Source organism: Mus pahari, chromosome 1 (genome assembly GCF_900095145.1).
Source record: "Mus pahari chromosome 1, PAHARI_EIJ_v1.1, whole genome shotgun sequence".
In the NCBI taxonomy this organism is placed as follows: domain Eukaryota; kingdom Metazoa; phylum Chordata; class Mammalia; order Rodentia; family Muridae; genus Mus; species Mus pahari.
In genome coordinates, this window is record NC_034590.1 from 145,528,011 (window position 1) to 145,547,154 (window position 19,144).

The 19,144-nt window shown below is 38.7% G+C and overlaps 1 protein-coding gene across 1 annotated transcript; it reads left to right on the forward strand.

The window, feature by feature from the left end:
- Positions 1–1,269: 1,269 nt before the first annotated feature.
- Lipn (lipase family member N) lies at positions 1,270–18,279 on the forward strand. The gene is made up of 10 exons (XM_021212786.1): positions 1,270–1,485; positions 2,530–2,645; positions 3,419–3,536; positions 6,199–6,397; positions 8,127–8,236; positions 10,570–10,706; positions 12,693–12,839; positions 14,423–14,494; positions 15,018–15,089; positions 17,977–18,279. Exons 1-10 carry the CDS (start codon positions 1,437–1,439, stop codon positions 18,208–18,210), a joined length of 1,254 nt encoding a protein of 417 aa, XP_021068445.1. The 5' UTR covers positions 1,270–1,436; the 3' UTR covers positions 18,211–18,279.
- The last annotated feature ends 865 nt before the right edge of the window (positions 18,280–19,144 follow it).

The window sequence follows — 19,144 nt, forward strand, 5'->3', positions numbered from 1 at the left end:
CAAGCTTATATAAGAAGGGTGATAAGCTATTACCACAAAGGTCATACACATTCACTTGACATAATATTGTTTCTCTACAAGCAAAACAACAAGAGAAATTCCTCAGATTACTAAAAATATACACCAAAGTGGAAAACATTTTGGAGATTAGTTCAAACTTTTATATATATATATTTTTTTGCAAAGTTGTAGGAAGGTTAATGTTGTTTTTAGTGTTGCTTTGTTGTTCAAAGTCATGACAACAAATCAACAGTAAAACAACAACATTGTGTGTTCTAGAACTTTCCAAAGAGCCCATAAAATTTTGTCAGAAGTATTGGTTAATAGTCCAAAGCTATGAGCCATTTCAAACACGTGTATCTTCCTCTGCCATCACGCTGTCAATCAGAACAGAACATGTTTGAATCTTTCAACAAAGCCTAAATGAGTGTTGAGTAGTGAGTAAGTCCTTCTTGTTCCAACAAGCCGAGACTCACCTTATATTGCACACTTGTGTGATTGGCATGAAATTTCCTAGTCAACTGAAATCGATCCTAGGATTTGGACAACTATAGATAATAGTTTCATTTCTGAAAAGATTTGGGGGGTAAAAATCAGAAATGCCTGTATGGTGCTGGCAGCTTTGCTTCTGTAGATTTACCAAAAGAACAGAAGGATGCAACACATATACCGCCCTTGTGTACTGCCCACGTGGTTTTAGAGCTAAAGTGTCTTCAGCCTTTCAGGCATCCACTCTACCTTCTTTAAGGATGAAGTTAAATGGTTTCTAGATCCACAGTCAAACTGATTGCTGCCAGAGTTTACTCTAGGTCAAACTCCTTTGACAAGTGGGTGAATTTGCTCTACCACACTCCCCCTGCTCCAATGTCAAGAATTGGATTGCAGCTCAACTGACTCATAGTCACGTGCTTCCCTGCACACTACTTGGCCAACATCAGTATTTTCCTACATTGTTTCTGTGGGTTCTCATTGTGATGCCGTAAGTTAAGAAAAGGAGATGTTGTTATCTCTGACTTTTGTCTAGTACGATTCTGAACACATTCTGCTTCCCATTTGAAGCACTCATATGAAAATGTTGCTGATTCCTCCCGACAATGACAGACAGGAGCTGCAAACATCTGTGAGTCAGCCAAAATGATTACTTGGCATCATGTCGACCACTATTTCCCAACCTATAAGTGTATCATGCATTTGGTGCGCTAGGGAGCCGCCTTGGGCGTGTCATTTTCCAAGGTTTCCTCATTTCCACCAGCTTCCTGTTTGTCACTTCTCTAGCTTCTAACTGTCACTTCAGCCAAAGCTTCAGCCTGATGTCAAAAGCAAAAGTTCGGAAGTCCCTCTGGGCAGGTGACACTCACCTAACGAGGTAAGAATGGGGATACATCCCAACCAGAAGACAGATAAGAGGGGCCATCAGGTGCAGTGGGGCTGTCTGCATGCACTTCCTAGACCTGTCATCTGTTGGCTCTGTGACCTTGGGAGATCGTAAGTATCTTGAAGCCTTTGCTTTGCTACTTGTCAGTGAGGATGCTATTAATAACAAACTTATGGATCTCTTCCGTAGTTAAGTAATGTAACTTAGACACTGAAGGCTATGTCTTAGATATTTTCAATAGATACTATTATTAGTTCCAGTTTTTAAATTATATATAACATCCACAGATAGGGTTTAAGTGTAGATGTAGCATGTATTCAAACCTATATGCATAAACAGAAAAAATGCGCTTTTAAAATTTAGACATTAATTGGATATATAGTAATGGATTTCTGGTATCCGCATCTTATTCTAACAGTAAGAAAAGTAATAGAAACCTTTGTAAGGAATTTACACTGTAGTGTGTTATGTCTGTTGGGCCCCTTCATCCTCAAGGTCACACTACAAGAAAAGTCAAGATGTTGACTTCTTATTGCTACTAACAAAGAACAAACATATCAAGCGATTAGCATCCTTACCAACAGTCAGGAAGCAGCGTGTTTGTGGAGAGGTGGAAACGTACAGGCAGGCTGATGTTAGCAGCAGGCAGCAGATGACTTTGATTGCTCAGATGGTGATGATCTGTCTTTGAAGTTGTAATCTTTGAAACCATGGCAGTGGAGTATGGCTGCATGTGAAAATGTACAAGGCAGGACTTTGGGAAGTGTGTATGGGGAACTGTCACATCCCTGGACACTGAGGCCAGTGTGATGACTTGGAGGAAACTCCATCTGTCCATTGTCTCTGCTTGCTCTCTGAGCTCAAAGCCAGGGATACAGAATGTTGCACTATTTAATTTGTCGCGATGGCTAAATTTGTCCGCTAAACTAACAGCTGAACACAGGCAAGGTCATCAAAAAAACTTAAGCAAAATATACCTTGAAAGGGCCACACTCACTGTGTTGGATGACTAAGACTCCAAGTAACTTTCCCTGTATTTGGTTCTTCCATAAAGCATCAGCCTTCCCTGCCGTCACTCTCCATTTCTGTTTTAACTGTAGTCATCAACATAGATGGATAAGATTAACCCTCAAACATTGAATGTTTTGTGCCAGGCATGCCTGTGATGTGGCTATTTTTAACAACAGCTTGTTTGCTACCTGGAACCTTAAGCGCTGGTGGATTCTTGGATTTTGAAAATAAAGTAAATCCTGAAGTGTGGATGAATGCTGTAAGTCTCCTACAAATGGCTTTGAAGAAAGTGGATTAGTAGGTGGTAAGATTGTAAAAGGTCCAGCACTGCTATAGCAAAACTCTTAGATAGGAGAAACAGTTTGTAACATTTTTTGTAAGTGTCAAGCTGGATCCTTTGACTGAATAACTGATTCTTTATAGCCATAAAAGGCAAAACGTATTATGTGATATATATATATATATATATATATATATATATATATATATATATATATAGTGTACCTATATATGTGTGTGTACATATATATACATGTATACATATATATATATATATATTATGTGTACATATATATGTGTGTGTGTACATATATATACATGTATACACATATATACATATATATACATATATGTGTGTGTATGTATTCATATATATATATATATATATATATATATATATGTATTCCTTTTAAATTCAGGCTTTTAAACCCATTTGTATATTTCATGACAGAATTCTATTGGCATGGAATTTTACCATCTCCAAAGCCTAGAGGAGAGTCAAAAGACAAGTAGCAAGGAAATTTAACTTTGTCAGAAAAATCAACACCAAATACGCACCCCAATATCTTAGTAGATACCTTCCAGCATTCATTTATTTTTATACTGACTTACGTAATAGAGTTAATTTTACAACTACCTACAGCTGTAGATTTCGTATAATCTATCCCCATTAACTTGTTCATCACTTTGTCTAGTTTTTCTTCTGGTATCTCCTGAGAAGAGGAGTTACAAATAACTCTATGTCCTCTACAGAGTGAAATAATCATGTACAATGGCTACCCCAGTGAAGAGTATGATGTCACCACCGCAGATGGGTACATTCTCGCCCTCAACAGGATTCCCCACGGGAGAGCACAGACTGGGCAGACAGGTACAGGAGATGTGTCTTTTGGGGAGAAAGATACATGACTGAAATTTAATGCTAGCTATTCATTGGAAGGGAGACAGCGTTGTCCAAATTGGTTTAAGTTACCGCAGTGGCCTTTTAATGGCTAGTGAAGATGTTCATTCTTCTCCGCCCCCACCACTACCACTTCTCTTAAGACTCAAAGGACAACACAGATTCTAGAAGGAGAAATCAAACTTGCAAAAGTATAAAAATTATACTCCAAAAGGGAAAGCTAACTGTACCCATTAAAAGATTGTTTAAGGCAGCTAATCAACTATGCTGAGAGTGAAATAAATGTAAACAAAAGATTTGCAAAGGGTCAGGGGTAGCCCATTCAGTGGTCCCTGCTTACAAGCATATTCAGGGCCAGCCAAGACCACCAGAATCACAGTGTGCTACATTCTGCCCCTCTAATAAAGAAATACATGATTCAAGGGCTCCCAAATAAAACTCAGCATGGTGTGTGGACAAAAATATAGCTTTTCGTGGACAAAAAATAGCTTTTCAAGTTAGATTTAAATGTCAAGTAACCAACAGACACATTGTAATGGAATGATGGAATATATATTCCAGGAATTGATTATACTAAAGATAAAGCACTGTTACCTTCATTTCAAATTAGCAGAGCATCCTGGATCTTGTTTGTTTTGTTTGTTTGTTTGACTGATTGATTGATTTTAGTTTTATCTTTTTTAAATCAGGCAACAAACAAGGGAGAAAAAAGCTATGGAGTGGAGGTTTTTTGTTTGTTTGTTTGTTTGTTTGTTTCTGGTATTTCTGTGTAGCCCTGGCTGTCCTGGAACTCACTTTGTAGACCAGGTTCTCCTTGAACTCAGAAATCCGCCTGCCTCTGCCTCCCAAGTGCTGGGATTAAAGGCGTGCGCCACCACCACCCGGCTTATGGAGCAGAGAATTTTATAGAAATAACTTTAAGGAGAGAAAAATTTGTAATGATATGAAGTTCAAAAACCACTTGTTAGCTGTGTCACTATGCACATTTTTAATCACTTATAGCTCTCAGCAACACTAACCATCTCTGTTTAGAGATGATGAGTCCAGACAACTTCTGAAACAGGCACAGAGTCACTTAAATAACAGGTGACGAAAACAGAATTTAAATGTGGGCATCCTGATCAGTCTGGACTGTACTTTTAGTCGTTAAATTACAGTGCTAGTTTTTCTGTTATTGTCATTGCTTTGTTGTATTTAAATCAACAGCCTTGCTTCCTCTCATTCCACTGAGTATTATGTCCCTCAGGAACTTGGGACTGGGCAGGAGGATTTCCAGAGTTTATTCTGATTTCATACTTTGCAAATGACCCCTGCCCCATGAGCAAAAGCTGAAGAACAGTGTGAAAACCCAGCAGGGACCTAATCTGTGCCTTCTTACAAGTACCCCCTCTTTCTCCTTAAAACTAATAAAGAACTGTATTGACCATCAAAACTTTTGCATTCTAAGAGTCTTCCAAGACATGCATGCAGATGCTAATCAACAAAGAACTAGATTATAATAAATCCAATGTAAAGTGAAAATACCAGGAGAAAAAAATGTTTAATGCACCTAATTAACTAAATAGAGTTCAAAGCCACAGTGCACTGTAGTGCTGCACACTTGTGATCTCATGGCTGTCCAGGAGGGGAAGCTCAAGTCTGCCCTGTGTGGCTTCTAGAAAAAGTATCGTACCACTCCAGCTAGCCTGAGAGAATAAAACTACAATCACAACTGAATTATGGTCTATACTGAATACGTATTGATTTGTATCCATGATACAAATAACTGAATAACTGCAAGGCAAGCCATCATGAAGTGATGCCTATAAATGCATTCATAAAGGAGAACTGCCACAGGTGGGTGCTCGGACTGGTGACACAATCAGACTTCAGTGTCTGCTCTGAAACTTGTTACCAAGGAGACCGTTTAGAAAACTGGCTTCATTATTTAAAGCTTGGTTTGCACAAAATCTGTAAAATGTTCCTCAACATTGAAGCTATTTTTAAGTTTGCCTCAGAAGTCAAGAAGCTGACACATGAGCAAATAGTCATCTCAACACCATGCTATAGTGCGTCGTCCTCTGGCAGGGGTTATAGAAATACAATAGTCTACTCTAATATACTGGTGACAAGAGGAGAGGACATGGGGTGTGTGTGTGTGTGTGTGTGTATGTGTGTGTGTCTGTGTGTGTGTCTGTGTGTGTGTATGTGTGTGTGTCTGTGTGTGTCTGTGTGTGTGTCTGTGTGTGTGTATGTGTGTGTGTCTGTGTGTGTGTGTGTGTCTGTGTGTGTGTCTGTGTGTGTGTGTGTGCATGTGTATCTGTGTGTGTGTCTGTGTCTGTGTGTGTGTGTCTGTGTGTGTGTGTGTGTGTTTGTGTGCATGTGTGTCTGTGTGTGTGTCTGTGTGTGTCTGTGTGCATGTGTGTCTGTGTGTGTGTCTGTGTGTGTGTATGTGTGTCTGTGTGTGTGTCTGTGTGTGTCTGTGTGTGTGTATATATGTGCATGTGTGTCTGTGTGTATGTCTGTGTGTGTGTGTGTGCATGTGTATCTGTGTGTGTGTCTGTGTCTGTGTGTGTGTGTCTGTGTGTGTGTGTGTGTGTTTCTATAATGTCCCTAGATGTAAATTTCTCTTGCTTTTTCTCTTCACACCCAGGTCCCCGGCCAGTTGTATATATGCAACATGCCTTGTTTGCAGATAATGCCTACTGGCTTGAGAATTTCTCCAATGGAAGCCTAGGGTTCCTACTAGCAGATGCAGGTTATGATGTGTGGATGGGAAACAGTCGAGGAAACACTTGGTCAAGAAGACACAAAACTCTCTCAGCAGATGAAGAGAAATTCTGGGCTTTTAGGTAAATTGCATAACACTTCTGGGAAATTGGAGGGGGTTTCTTTAAATATTTTTTCAGGTCATAAAATCATTATGATTTCTAATATTTCCTGAAGTAGAATGCAGAAAGAAAAATTAATTCTACTGGTATCTTTTTCAAACCTTTCCTCTTAGTCCATTTTAGAAATATGGTATGATATTATATTTGTTTTAAAAATTGTAACTGAGATTATATTCCATATTGGCAGGTGTGGTAGCTCACACTTTTAATGTCAGTACTGGGGAGTAAGGAGTATTTTCATGAGCTAGAGACTAACCTGAATTATATTGTGAATTCCAGACGAGCCATAGTTAGGTCCTTATTAAAATGATATAAGAGTACATCAAAAAAACAAATAAATAGACAGCAACAAGAATAAAAGTGACCCACAGAAGGGAAGAGAGAAAGATTAAATAGCATATCCTTTCAAGAAAAACTCTATAGGATGTTTTAAAAATGTTAATGAACAGTAAATAAGGTTTTGTTTTGGTATTTTGACAATTTATTTTAGTTAAATTGTTTTCTGCTGTCACTCAGAGGACAGGCTGGTCCCCATAGACGTCCCTTCCAAAGGACCTAAGTACCAAGTTGACTTGCATCCTGCTCTTAGGACAGAGATCACATCATTTTTGTACCAACTAATAGGCATCGTTGTCTGATTAGTCATCACTCCCTGAATAGGACTGGCAGAGAAAAGGAAAGGTTTGCACAAAGCCTCTGAGATGGCTACTGGTGCATGCATCAGCTTCTTGACTTCTGAAGGAAATTTAAAACTAGCTTCTATGTTGAGGAACATTTTACAGATTTTGTGCAAACCAGCTGTGGAAAAGGAGCACAATTAGGGAAACATTCTGTATCTCTAATCTTTGGCAAGAAGCTTGGGGCTATTTCCCTGTGAGGTGCCACAACAATTCTCTCACACTTTGCTGGATCGAATTATTGATCTCCTCCTGTGTGAATTTTACAAGTTCATGGGGTACTTGATCCTACTGAATGTAATATGGTCCTTTTTTTCCCACGTCTATGGATCCTAGATGAATGTAGGTTTCTGGTATTGGTATTATAGGATATTGAATACACACACACACACACACACACACACACACATACACACACTGAGAACATCAGGTTAAGTACTAACAATCAAGTCATTTTTTTCCACACAATCTAAGACCCATCGAAGTTCATTTCCAAAGTGGACATTTAAACAACTTCTCTGTTACTCAGATAGTAAATGACAGAGTCATACTTGATAACAGGCATGGGTATTGAATAACAGCCATCAATACCATAGGGGATTCAAAAGGAGAGGAGGGGAGAGGGAGGGAAGGAGGGAGGGAGGGAGGGAGAGAGAGAGAGAGAGAGAGAGAGAGAGAGAGAGAGAGAGAGAGAGAGAGAACGTTAAGGAGAAAAGAGAACAAAGAAGAGTATGAGGTGAGGAGGGAGAAGGCCCACTTGAAAGAATATGCTTGGTCCTGCAGCCTTTCCTGCTGTCAGAAAGTAAACAGAACAGACGCATAGGAAGTTGCAATCCTCTACATTGCAATCCTCCACATTGCAATCCTCTACATTTCTCCATCTAACTAGGTGCAAAATGATATGCACACCAAATAAGCAGGTGGCCCAGAGTTTCTATGTGACACAAAATCAAGCAAGTGCCTGAGTTTTAAAAGTATAGTTGTGTGTATTTGTGGATTGTTTCATTTTGCAGCTTCGATGAAATGGCCAAATACGACCTCCCAGGGATCATAGATTTCATTGTGAACAAAACAGGTCAGGAGAAGTTGTACTTCATCGGCCACTCACTTGGCACTACAATCGGTATGTTTACAAGGGCTAATGCTGTCAGACCTTTACACTGGATCGAAGTAAGTGCTTGCTAGTTTTAATGACTGCCCTTCTTTCTCTGTCCTGTGCTGAAAAAAAAAAAAAAAAAAAAACCTTCCTATTCTGTGTATCTGGGAACCTGTAGTCCAGGGGCTGAGCATGAAGGATTAACCCAACCTTCCCTCCTTTTGGGTCACAGTCACACACACATGTCATGGTGACAGAAGTTCCCAGAAATAGATTCTGTCCAAAGTTCAGTAAGATAATTCTAAAGATAAGGTTTCCAGGTGCCCTTTGAAGCTGAGAGGACAAAGCCCTAAGGCAAGAAGACAAATCAACAAAAGATTAGAATCCCTATCAGTCACACCCGCCTCACAACCCAGGTGCAATTTAAATAAATTAAAAGGGAGAGGCTCAATGTAAACTGGGAGCAAATGGAAGCTAATTGGTTACATTTGTGTGTGAGTTGAAAAGCCAAAACTTGCTCTAATAAGCCAGCTGGCCTTATGACCTGATTTAACATTTACAAAGTAGCTTTTAGATAAATGAAAATTAAAACAGTTCATCTTGTTCTCTATTTTCAAGTGTAGATAATATGCTTTTCTAGATACTTGGTTGTTTTTTAATTTGCTAACACTGGGCCTAGATCCCAGGGACTCAGACATTCTAGTCAAGGGCTCAGTGGTAACTGAGTAGCACATTCAACTCCAAACTTTCCACAGACATTTTGAAAAGAAACCAAAGCTCTTGTTCCAAATAAAAGTTTAAAGGAAATGAATATAGATGAAATAAATACAGAGTCTTGAATATGTTACTCATCTTCCACTGAATGTCCTTAGGAGACTTAGTCATGTGACGTTGTAACATTTTAGATTGGGTAAAACAGAAAAAAAAAAGGGATCTTATAATATTTCTATATTGCATAACTATATCCATTATCGCCATTCCTGTTAATCACCACAAAGAGATGCTGACCTGATCTTTATGCTTACAGGCATTTTATAAGCCTGGGAGAGGAAGTGAGCAGGAGAGAACACAGATAAAAAGATTATCAACATACCAATAAGAGAAGCAAAGGAAGTCAGCCAATTACACCATAATTATCATATCCAGTTCTTGCTGAACATTTTCTATGTTTAGGGATCTGTGTTCAGTACTTTTCCTCCCTTGATCTCCCAAACAACCCCACTGATGCAGAACACAGATTCAGAGGAGGTTGGTTAGACCCCACCAATGAGATGTAGACACACTGGGGAGACAATATAAAGGGAGAAAGATGAAACTTGCATCTGGGAAAGTGGGCAGGACTTACATTCTTACTGCTCTTCAAAGAAAATACAGTAAATGAGACCATTCTACCCTGATACAACCTGTTACACTTGGGCATGAACATGCTTAGTTAAAGACTTCTTGCATTTGGTGCAGAAACTTTTTGAAATGGGGGAAGGATCCACTTGTTTGGAGGTTGTTTACCAACCCTGACTCTAGCATGTACATGTCTATAAAGTGCACTGTTGTGACAACAAAAGAACTAATTCCCACCCATCTCCAAACATCCCCGGAAGGCGAGTTGTTTACCTGGTGGAGCAAGTTGCTCACCTAATTTCCACGATCCAAACAGTGTTAGCAGTTCAGTACACATTTCCATGTGTGTTTGTGAGTGTGTCTCCGACTGAGACTGAACAATGCATCTTCGGAAAGTAAACAACCCAGATACCCACTGTAGCTTCCTCAGATGTAATACTCATGCCTAGCCTTATCCCCAAGGATATAAATGGGCATGATGCTGAGGAGAACAAATGGAGACACCTTGGCCTTTCTAGTATCACTGTGGATCCAAGGAGAACATCTTCACTTTGGGAAGCTGGAAATGGTGTGGGTAGGGTCTAAATATCCAGGAAGGCACCAGGAACAATAACAACGATATATTACTCTATAATAGACAGGAAAGAACTGCTTTTGTTTGTGTCTTGTGAACTGTTTACTTTTAGAAGCTTCATGACTCCACAAGCATCTTAGAATCGTAGATGACTGGCATGTTTGTGTGCTCAGGAAAGAAGGTTTCTATAGTTCACCAAGCAGTAGCTGTCGGCTACTACCATCTCCCGTAAATGAGTTAAGTTGTCTAGCAATAGCGCTAGAGAAAATTACAAACTCGTGACTCGCTAGAACTTAAGTCAGATTATCTTGGCAGAACAACTTCCCCTCTTTTGCTGCAGTAGGAAGCTGAAGTACAATGTTGCAGAAACCCACTCACTCCCACTGATGAATATTTTGCATATGTTTATGGAATTTTTATGAGATTGTCTTGCCTCCCATTCTCCCAGGGTTTGTAGCCTTTTCTACCATGCCTGAACTGGCAAAAAGAATCAAAATGAATTTTGCCTTGGGTCCTGTGATCTCATTCAAATATCCTACAAGCATTTTTACCAGTTTGTTTCTACTTCCAAAATCCATAATCAAGGTAGGTAGGCTCCTCGTTTTGCCAAATTTTATCTCAGGATCTCATCTTGTATTATAGATCCTCATTATTTTTTAATCTGTAAAAAAATAGACATAGGAAGTTTAGATAAAATCCATGAGGATTTTTAGAAATCAGAGACCATGAGGATGTACTTGAACATTTACATGTGTGTATATCTGTGTCATAGCATCTGTAGGTACCATATGAAACTTACTAAATTCAGTCACTTACAGAAAGGCATGTGTAGACTTGAGTTGAGGTGAGTCCTGCACCAGTTTATTATTTACTCATGCACCAGTTTATTATTTACTCATGCATTTTAATGATCTGTTTTGTTGGACCATTAAAGTCATTAATGGTCATTAATTAATTCCGAACCCATTAAGTCAATGGATTCAGAAGACATTCTTCAAGTTTCATATGATTATGAATGTCTTGGTTTAACATTAGAAAACCCTCACTAATTTACATTTTATCCATATGAGAGTTTGCTCTATTAAAGTACCTAGGTTTATTCCAACACCTCAATATCAAGTTCAAGTATTTATCTAAATACTTGTGTAAAATAATTGTTTAATAAACAATAGTGAATTTGGAATTCTATTCACCCAAGAGTAGTTTCAGTTTTATCTTCCATTGGTTTCAGCTTCTTATGGCCGCAAATAGCCTATCTTGACTCATAATACTAATAGTTTATTAATATCGTCCTGTGGTTTTTGAATGACGGTAAAAATTAATTTGTGTGAAAATGAAACAAGAAAACCAATTAGACCGTCATGATAATTCTTATCAAAGGAAGACAAGGGCCTGCTTTGTGATAGAATTGTGGAAATGAAAGGAAAATGTTAATGAGCACACAAGGAAGATATTTTCCTACAGCCAAATGACAGCTTACACGCCAGCCTCATTGCTTTGTTTACTTTGACGAGAGGTAAGGTAACAACTATCTATTTCAAAATATGTTGTCATTGGTTAGCTTTGACTTCTATCTATATCTGGGCAGGGTTGGCTAAGTGAATTTGCTCCTTGTCTGTCTGTTCATCCCCCTGCCTTCTTTCCATCCTTCTTCCTTTTGTTCTTCTGTTCTTTCATTCTGCCTTTCTTTCTCTTTCTCTTGTGGTCTTTTGAAAGCCCCACTAAATTATCACTACAATCATTGAACTTACAGCAATCATCCTGTTTCTAACTCCTCTGCCACCACACTGAGCTGAGCAAACCATTTTGCTAAATAAAATTTGGAATAGACACACCCATCTATAAAGGCGTTAGTTTTGTAAAACGGATTGCTCTTCTTTCAAACATCAGATGTGAGCCTGATAATCCTTCTGTCTTATCACTGGGTGCATTCCTTTCTGTCAGAAGTGCCCTGCCTCTTTAAGACCTAACTCTTTGATTCACTGGACACTGATCTATGCAGTTCCTAGACTCCACCAGTGATCTGTCCAGGCTTACACTCACAAGCTGTAGATATTTTAACATGCAGCCTTGTGGCATCATCATGGATTTGATGTCCAGGGCTAACTTCTCTTTGGTATTTCATTCTCTACTTTTGGTCATGAAGACCGGTTAGTTTACAACAGAAATACACAGCCACTGTGTACATGAGAAATATAGTTAAGACCCCTGTTTCCTTTTTGTTCAGTGTAACATTTCATCATAAAGTGAAAACACCTTTCACCTTTCTTACCATAGAGTAAGAACACGGCAATCTCTGTTTAGACAGATTGATTCTCCATAGTGGAGCCCCCTGTAATCTGGAGAAGTGAATGTGGAGTCACGGATTTCTTACTATGAAGTATGACCTTCACGGATTTCTTACTATGAAGTATGACCTTCTGTATTTGGAAACAGATGTCTACTTCTCCTCAACTAAGGAAAATGAATGCAAAAAATAAATAGATTGCCAAACTGGTTCACTACTATAATTAAGAAAACACACGGTACTCAAGGAGATGCCTTAAAATGTGTTTTTCTTTATTTTCACAGCTTGTGTTTGGCACCAAAGGTGTGCTTTTAGACAATAAGAATGCAAAGATGTCAATTATCACAGTCTGCAACAAAAAGCTGCTCCAACCAATGTGTAGTGAATTTATGTCCTTGTGGGCTGGATTCAACAAAAAAAATATGAATATGGTATGTATAATAACTATATATACATTTTACGCTTTCTTTTGATTTCTGTTTATCTCTTATACTATATATATATATATATATATATATATATATATATATATATATATATAAAACATTTACTATATAAATATACTACATAAATGCATAGGTATTATAAGCCCTTAAAGGCAGACATTTGATATGCATGAAAGATTGTGTATCTCAACAGATTATGACCATCAGAACTGGAGAAGGAAAAGATCCATCCTATGTCAAAGATAGGAGATAGTGCTACATCAGTTCTCACATGTTTGCAAGCAGCTACAGCTTATAGCAATTTCAGTTTACTTCATTTTGTGATACTAATTTAAAAATAAAGTTCTAGGAAAGGAGATGTTTGAGTAAGCGGTGCATTTACTATATGTGTGCAGTCATTACTGTGTGAATTTGAATTTGAATAAAATCCATGGCTTAATGTGAAAAAAATAGTACAGAACGGAAGGAAATGTAATCCCCTACTTAGGAAGAAGTTAGACTTCTGTTTCATTAGGAACTCGTTCCTGTTGAGAATAAGAAGGAGAAGGAAACTACAGTTGGGGAATAGAGTGGTTACATAGCTCTCCCCGCTATAGTCCCATGAGCACTTAGCAATTACAAATTAGAAAGAATACACAGCAGTTAAAAGGAACCCATTTCCAAAGGAGCTGTTCACCACCCATCTCTTCCCCCTTCCATCCCTCCTGCGTGCTATCAGAGGCTACGCCCATGAGGAACAACTGATCAAGAAGTTAACGTGTTCAGAAGTAAAGATGTTTAATGGGTTTCTTTCATGTGGGCCATTCAGATCTAAAGTCCAAGTACGGGTATTATTTGACCCCCATAATTTTTATCCATATGATCTCCATGAAGATTAAAATAACCTTTCAAAGAAACTGATTTCCTATTTTATTCTTACATTCTTACAGTATGTCATCTTTAACAGGTTGAGAGCATGAATTATAATGGATTTATCCATTTACTTACTTATTTATTTGCTTACTTACTTTCTTATTTTTATGGTTTTCTGAAACATGGTCTCACACTGTAGCTTAGACTGGCCTTAAACTCATGATTTCCTTGCTTTTGTTCCTACCCCTACTACCCAGTGCTAAGATTAAAGGTGTGCTCTGCCACGTCTACTAGGCTAATATATTTATTTTGTAGAAAAATGATATGTAAAACACAAATATGTTTTTAAAAAATGATCAGAGTCCTAAAGATGATAAATAACAACACGCAGACCTGAAATCTAGGATGTACAGTCTCTATTTGGCAGCCTACACATCTCTTTTGCACACACCAACCATATATCTGAATACACAGTCCTTCTGTTGGTTATTTTTCTCTGCACCAAGATTCAGACTTTGTGTAGATCCCCCCCCCCAGGAAACACTTCCCCAAATTACCCTAAATCTACTCACAGTCATGTGTTTCATACACACACATTCACAGAGAAGGTTTTGCTGACTTCTTCAAAGCACCAGTAATTGTTATCCACTCTTGATTGTTCTCTGCTTCTGAGCGATGTAGTTCATTTCCTTAGATGACTGCTTTTAACTTCCTAGAGTCGACTGGATGTGTACATGTCACACGCTCCCACGGGATCATCAATTCAGAACATTCTGCATATAAAACAGGTAACATCTTTATCACAGAAAGTCAGCTCTTTACTTGTTTCAATGAATGCAAAAGGTCTTAATCCACCCTCTCAACAAGCTTGTCTCTAGAAAATGAGAACATCACCTCCATTTTGTTTTTGCTGCCTCTTCGGGCTTTGATTTTCCTAGACTTCAAGAGAAAGAGTTTTGTGGTAGATAACAAATGTGTGACACAAATAAATCCCATTTAAGCTAGAGCTAGTAAAATATGCCCTCAGCTGAAGAGAAGGGTACACTGAGGCAAGCTGAAGTTTCCTCCAAGGGAGGGGTATCTGGGAAGTGACTTTCTAACGGGGCTTACTTGTCCATTAAGTTCTTCTTTCAGACTAAGAAAAACCATCTTCATCCCTCTGTTGGACAGCATCTTCATATTGATGAGGCATTTATTTCCTTCTGGGAGCCCAGTGCCCAGTTTCCCTCCCCACGTGATATTTCTCTAAGACTCACTGTCATTATTACAACTCCTACAATGAGTATTCTCTCTCTAAAACATTAATTTCAGCTTTACCGGTCTGATGAATTCAGAGCTTATGACTGGGGAAGTGAAGCTGAAAATATGAATCACTACAACCAGGTGAGCCACTCAGAGACTCACTGCAGCATGAGGCTTTGAGAAATTTTGATGAGAAAATGAATGAGAACACTCCCACTTGGTAACATCTGATATTTGTAATGACAGAGTTTTTTATTATTATTATTAATCTGTATTCATTTGTAATATGCAGACTTTTAGAAATGAAGGAGCAGACAAAAAGGAGAGTAAATCTTTTGCATTCACTCTACCTAGAGGTGATAGATATTAGATATATGAATATTTTGTTTTGTCTCAGTTTTCAGCATGTATATTAGCTTTACATAACTGTTACTCTTGCTTCTTTATTTCAAATTACAGTAAGAAATAACCAGTGGCAAACTTTTTTTAAAGGTTGAATAATGCTGGAAATTGTTTCACAATAATCTTTATTCACATCCTAGTTAAATAAATACACAGTTCTCATGGAAACGAACATAGAATTTTAGACTCACTTAGCACTGGCTTTACTATGCCCTTAGTCACTCTTCTCCTCTTCTTCCGGTTGGGACTGGACTTCTAAATGTTAAATAATCACATTGAAGTTAAATTTTGAATTGGCTTTTTCTACAGTGTGAGCCACCGAGTTTTTATTTCATTTTTAAATGTGAGAACCTCCAGTTTCTCCCCAACTCCATTTGTTGCAAAGCTTGCCTTTTCTCCAGTGCATAGTTTTTACACCTTTATGACTGTGTCATTAATTTCTGGGTCTCCTGTTGTATTAAGATGGTCTACATGTCTATGTTTTTTTTTTTAACTCTCTAAAATATTTCATTGTGACAAAGAAGATGCAATCAAACATACATACAGAACCATGCATTTAGTACTTGATTAGTATGATAATATTGACAAAATTATCTTATGTGGTTTTAAAGATTTACTTATCTTTGTTTTACATCTATAAATATTCTCCCTGAGTGATGTATATATCATGTATGTAACTCCTAACAGTAGAGATCAGAATAGGATATTTTGTTCCTTGGAACTGAATTACAGTTAGAAATTGCCATCTGGAAGGTGTGAACCCAGGTTCTTTGTTATGAGTAGCAAGAGCCTTTTAAAAAAAAATTATGTTATTCTATCATTTAGTACACTTCAAACATGGCATCCTCTCCCTTCCCTCTTCCCTCTCCCTCTCCCCCAGATCCACTGTGCCTCCATTTCCTTTCAGAAAAGAGCAGGCCTCCCAGGGAGAGCAACTGAACTCAGCATGACAAGATACAGTAAGACCTGGCATAAAGCCTCATATCTAGGCTGGATGAGACAACCCAGTAGGGGGAAAGGTCCCACTCTAACTGTAGTACATTTGATATCCGAAATTGTGATGTCTCAAACATTATTTTTCTCCTTAGAATTTCTTTGCTTATTTGTGTCCTTTTGTATTTCCATACAAATTTTATGGCATTTTTATCTCTCTATAAAGAAAATCATTAGAATTTTGATGGGGTTGCTTTGAATCTGTAAAGTCCTTTTGGTACCAGCCACTGTTATGACCTTACAAGAGCCCCCATCCTTTACAAAATATAAGCAAACAAACCCCCTTTGATCCATTGATGTTTTGAAATCCTCATTATGTCACTACTTCTTCCAATGCTTTTAAAGATAGAAGTAGAAGAGGCACACTTCCTCCTCTGTTCTTTCCTAACCTTTGGAAAAGTCCATTTGGGGTCTTTTACTGTTATTTGGCACTCTGCTTAAAGATACTCATGGCTTTTAATAAAAAAGAAGAAAGAAGAAGAAGGAGGAGAAGGAGGAGGAGGAGGAGGAGGAGGAGGAGGAGGAGAAGGAGAAAAAGAAAAAACTTGCTTTTCTATTCTCACCTTTTGGAGTCCTTTGTGTCAATTGGGAACAATCTCCCTTGTTCTGAATTTCTATAATCTAATGCTCTGCTCCCCGCCAACTCCCCCTTATATTAACCACTCATCTTCCCAACCCTCCTATACTATTGGCATTCCTCTAAGATTCTTTACCAATTCCTCTTATTATTTGGGGGAAATATAGTTGTCCCTGGAGCTTTAATTCAGAGAATCCATATTGTTTGTCCTGAGTTTGGTAGAATCAATCTTTAGCCTCTCTTGAGTCATTTCACAGCTCATATGTTATCTGTATTAACACAGAGCTCGAAAAAAATGGCTCTGCTCTATTTCAAAGTTTCTAAAAGTTCTGGATTCCTTGGCTTGGTACACTGGTAAGTTTTTCACTCCTGGTTATGCTCCACACACTGGTTCTTCCCTGGGAGGCCCTCCAACACACAGCTTTACCTGTTTTCTTCATTACTCTTCTGTTGGTATGACACAATACCATGACCACAATAACTTATAAAAGAGTTTAATTTGGAGCTCACGGTTTCAGAGGGTTAGAGTCTATGACCATAATGGTGGGGAGCAAGGCAGCAGACAGGCAGGCACTGGAGCAGTAGCTGAGAGGTCAAATCTTGAGACAAAACACAAGAAGCAGAAAAAAATCACTGGGCGTGGTGTGGATTTTGAAACCTCAAATCCCACTCCCAGTGACACACCTCCCCCGACAAGGCCACACTTTTTCAATTCTTCCCAAACAGCTCCATCAGCTGGAGACCATGTTCTCAAATATAAGAGCTTATGGGGGCCATTCCCACTCAAACCACCACACCAGTCAAAAACCTACCCAACTTAAAAGTCTGGATTCAGTCCTTATTAGCTATCTTTCTTTGCTTGCGTGCATCTTTTACAAACTTTCAGGAAGCAAAGATCATCCATTGCATTGGAACGACACATCCCTGTTTCCCTTTGTCTGTCAGCCTGACAGTTATGCTCACAGCAGGAATTCATTTGCAGCCTTTCCGTTCATTTGAATTCTCATATTGCTAATGAAGGTGTCTTTTCATGGTTATCCTTTGTCTCTCTCACAGAGTTGCCCTCCCTTGTATGACCTGACCGCCATGAAGGTACCCACTGCCATTTGGGCTGGTGGACATGATGTGCTCGTAACTCCTCGAGATGTAGCCAGGGTACTTCCCCAAATTACAAATCTACGCTACTTCAAGCAATTTCCAGATTGGAACCATTTTGATTTTGTCTGGGGCCTTGATGCCCCTCAAAGACTGTACAGTAAAATAATAGGTTTGATGAAAGAATATCTCTAAATATAGTCCATCAATTTTTCAGCCAAACTTTGCTTCCAGGCCCATGAGAGGCCTTAGGAAAACCCCTGGAGAATGGCGAGCTTTCCTCCAGCACTGGCTTGCTGTTGCTAAAGTGGTACTGGGACTTGGTGCTCCGCCCAGAAGAGATTTGATTTGCACTGCTCTTTCTGAAAGGAAAGTCTAAATCTGAAAGGTCGGGGCGTTATCCTCCTGATGAGGATCAGAAGCAGGCCTTCTTTCCAACCCAAGATGACCTAGTGACGATTTCTCAACTAACTGAATATTTGAGAAAATTGTTAAGAAACAACTCTCTCAAAAGCCGAGGATGTAGCCCTGGCAGGCAGCATGCGAGAAGCCATGGATTTGAACTTAATATATATACTCTCTTGTTTTGTAAAGAAGGGACTGTAGGCATGGGAAGGCAGCCTAAAGAGAAAGGCTCTGGCAAGGCAGTCATGTGGGTGCACACTGTGTGACTGTGACCACCTGAATTCACAATGTGACCAGAAGGTATTAGAAAGAAGGCACAAAAGAAATCTTAGCTCCCATCAACAAGCATAAAAGAAAGTAGTATAAAATACAATCGAAAGTTAAGTTTTCCAGAAACTTACACTACTACAAACTGGCAAGGGGATAGAAAAAAAATTTGGAAAAGTGAACTGAAAATAAATTGTCTGTTACTAAAATTGTCTACTATAGGACAAAGACTAACACAAAGATAAGTTAAGAAGCCTAAACTGATAGCAGAGTATTAGAGCCAGCTGCGAGAAAGCAAGAGTCTTAGGTTATAATGTCTTTATTGATGTGATATTTAAGCAAATATCTGGAAAGTCTAATTTAGAACTAGAAAATGAAGTGAAGAGAAAAAAGAGGAAGGGAGGAAGGAAGGAAGGAAGGAAGGAAGGAAGGAAGGAAGGAAGGAAGGAAGGAGGGA

Bases quoted from the DNA above. Each gene is read 5' to 3' on its own strand.
- Lipn (XM_021212786.1), top strand. From the start codon at position 1,437: ATGCACTTCCTAGACCTGTCATCTGTTGGCTCTGTGACCTTGGGAGAT. The intron at 1,486-2,529 runs GTAAGTATCTTG...GTTTTGTGCCAG, and splicing joins CTCTGTGACCTTGGGAGATC to GCATGCCTGTGATGTGGCTA. The intron at 12,840-14,422 runs GTATGTATAATA...TTAACTTCCTAG, and splicing joins ACAAAAAAAATATGAATATG to AGTCGACTGGATGTGTACAT.